Source organism: Lottia gigantea (genome assembly GCF_000327385.1).
Source record: "Lottia gigantea unplaced genomic scaffold LOTGIsca_126, whole genome shotgun sequence".
In the NCBI taxonomy this organism is placed as follows: Eukaryota; Metazoa; Mollusca; class Gastropoda; family Lottiidae; genus Lottia; species Lottia gigantea.
Window position 1 is genome coordinate 42,669 of NW_008707351.1, and position 2,821 is coordinate 45,489.

At 36.9% G+C, this 2,821-nt stretch overlaps 1 protein-coding gene across 1 annotated transcript; it reads right to left on the reverse strand.

The window, feature by feature from the left end:
- Nucleotides 1-912: 912 nt before the first annotated feature.
- LOTGIDRAFT_172049 (hypothetical protein) lies at nt 913-2,083 on the reverse strand (the record flags this gene model as incomplete). Its single annotated transcript, XM_009048630.1, has 2 exons — nt 913-1,349; nt 1,549-2,083. The coding sequence occupies 2 exons, from the start codon at nt 2,081-2,083 to the stop codon at nt 913-915; spliced, it is 972 nt and encodes a 323-aa protein (XP_009046878.1).
- Between the last annotated feature and the right edge of the window lie 738 nt (nt 2,084-2,821).

Genomic DNA, 2,821 nt, shown 5'->3' on the forward strand with positions numbered 1-2,821 from the left:
TTGATTGAACATATAAGAAATAGCATTAGTGGTGCGCTGGCATGCCATTGGAGCAGAAGCAAGACCAAAGGGCAGTTTTGTATCCACATAATATCTATTTTTCCAATGATATCCCAATAAACAATAATCATATGGATCTACAGGTAACTGTCTATAAGCGCGACACAAGTCTAATTTATACAAGTAACAACCCTGGCCTTTAGTATGAATTAATTGGGCTGAAGTGTCTACAGTTGGATATGTAAGTGCGAAGGGAGTTCCTAGGTAACTATCACGGTTTATGCCAGAGTTTAAAGAATTTTCTAAAGGAAAACTGAGATCAATTACAACCCGTCGTTTTAAAGTATTAACACTATCTTTGCAAACTGTTTGCAGAGGTGAAGTAACTAGTCTTCCATTAAAAGGCCTATCAATAAATGGACCAGCTACAGCATTGTGAGATAACTCTGTAACGATATAATCATCCACTGCATCACAAAAGTCATAAGCAGATGGATGATTATCAAAAATCCTTGATGGCAAATATTCATATGAAAAATTCACAGGCCATCCATAGGTTAAGAAATCACATAACTTATTATCCGAGTAATAAGCTAGTTTGTCTTGCCAAGCTGAAATATTCAAGTTAGTATGTACAGGTATTCTCACTCCTTGATAGTTATATTGACCAGAGTTAAACACTTGCCAGTGAATATCTTCAACACTGGAATCAGGCTCAGAAGCAGGCAGCTCAGTATTTTTGACAGCAGAAAGTTTATGCTCAATATTCGGCTCCAGGTTATCAAGCTCATGAATGCTAGGCTCAGAATTACAAAGCTCAGAATTATAAAGCTCAGAATTAGGCGCATCTAGGTTAATTAGCTCAACTTCATAGGGGCTCATTGTTTGTAAAAGCTCTGTACCCAAGTTATGTCAATTACCAGAACTGCTATTGTTAGATTTTGATTTCTCACATAGTTTTTCTGGATGCTTATTTGTATATCCATTTTTTGCACACGCTAAACACACATGAATCTTTTGACATTGCTTACCATCACGTGAGAAAGCACACTCAGTATCCACATTCTTGTCATAATTGTAGCTGTAGCATATAATGTTCTGAATTCTTTGGGTATTGCTATTAGCATTACTCGATTGCTTAATCTTAGCACTGTTAAAACTGTTTGAGCTGACAGTAGAATTAGTGTCATCAACTGCTGTGAAATGAGACAAATTTTCAAATGATGAAGTCCAAGTATGGGAACCAACTTCAATACCATGTAATACACAGTTGTGGTATTGACGGGCATGATTCCATCCGTTTAATATTGCCAGCTTCATAACATCTTTTAATAGTCTAGCAAATTTTTCTGGTAAGAGCACAATAGTATCTGGTTGCATTAGAATATTAACAGCGTCTAAAATAAACGCCTCTTGCGAAATAATCTGAGCTTTTCTGTTCTTGACAACATGAGCAATTTCACTTGTAAAAGCATGAGGCCAATATAACAGTATTGACTATATTTTCCTGACTTTCCAGGTCCATGCCAGATTTTTTTCTAGGCTTACCTGGCACTGCGGTATCGTGATCTTGTAATAGGCCTAAACTGGCTGCACTACTTCTGTAAAACTCGTTAGGATTAGGCCTATCAGGTAAAATTCTGGTATCAGCATGACCAATTATTGGCATCGAGTCTAGTTGAGCAGCTACAGATGATTTGACTTCTGGAATTGCCTGTAGATTTTTAATTGTAACTTCAGTAGTAGGCCTATCTTCCATCATCATATTCATAGGTGCAGTGGAGGGCTTTGGTGTAGAATTATTGCAAGGTACCGTTGATGTCAATCTGGGGGGCTGGTGTGAAAGCTCAAGTTTTGATAATCTCGTATCAATGTTTTCCTGTAATTCAGCGATTTGCTCAATCAATTCTGCTTTAGTAATTTTACGAACTTTTTTAGGAATGGCACCGGCAGCGGCTTGTATTTCGTTGATGGTAGTTTCCATCGGTTTAGAAAGTAAATTCTGTCTAGAATCAGCCGACAATGGAGTAGTTGTCATCTGCGGCAAAAAGCTCATTAAATTTTCGAACTGAGAGCTATCCATAGTTTATAATCTATCGTAGAAATAAGAAAATATACTTGAAAAAAAAATTGAACACGTTTTGCTGCGACGCCATTCAAACTAAAATGAACTCCAACGCAGGAGAGCGGATTTCTCCACATTTGGTAATTAATTATTTTATGAAATGAAATAATAAAATAACACAATGGTAAACATATTTACAAACTTCAGGGACAGCTTCGCCCCTTCGTACGCAAACCTTTTCATGTCAGAGTGGGAACGTGAGGTATTGCCCCTCTGTCCATTTTACCCACTTTTTTACGGACGCTATTTGGATGACATTTTTACGGTTTGGACTTATTCTATCGAACAATTTTGGGAATTCTTTGAAATTATCAACAACCACCACCCTTCAATCAAATTAACATTGACACAAGCATAGACTTTTTTGATACCACTGTCTTAAGGGGAGATTCAATAGCAGAAACAAATAAACTGGATATTAAAGACTGTATTTCAAAGAAACTGATACTCATCAACTTTTGCACAAGAGCTCCTTTCACTCAAATCTGGTATAATTAAGACACAAGTTTTACGATTTCACCGGATTTGCAAAAGATCCTCTGTTCGATTGTCTTCTCAAAACTGAAAGAGCGTGTGTACTTTAAACGATTTTTACGAAACACAAAAAATTCCACTTTAGCACAGATAGCACCTCCAGATTTAAGGGGTGCTCCATGTTTGTCCAGTAGATGCAAAACATGTCCCTATATATCAGAA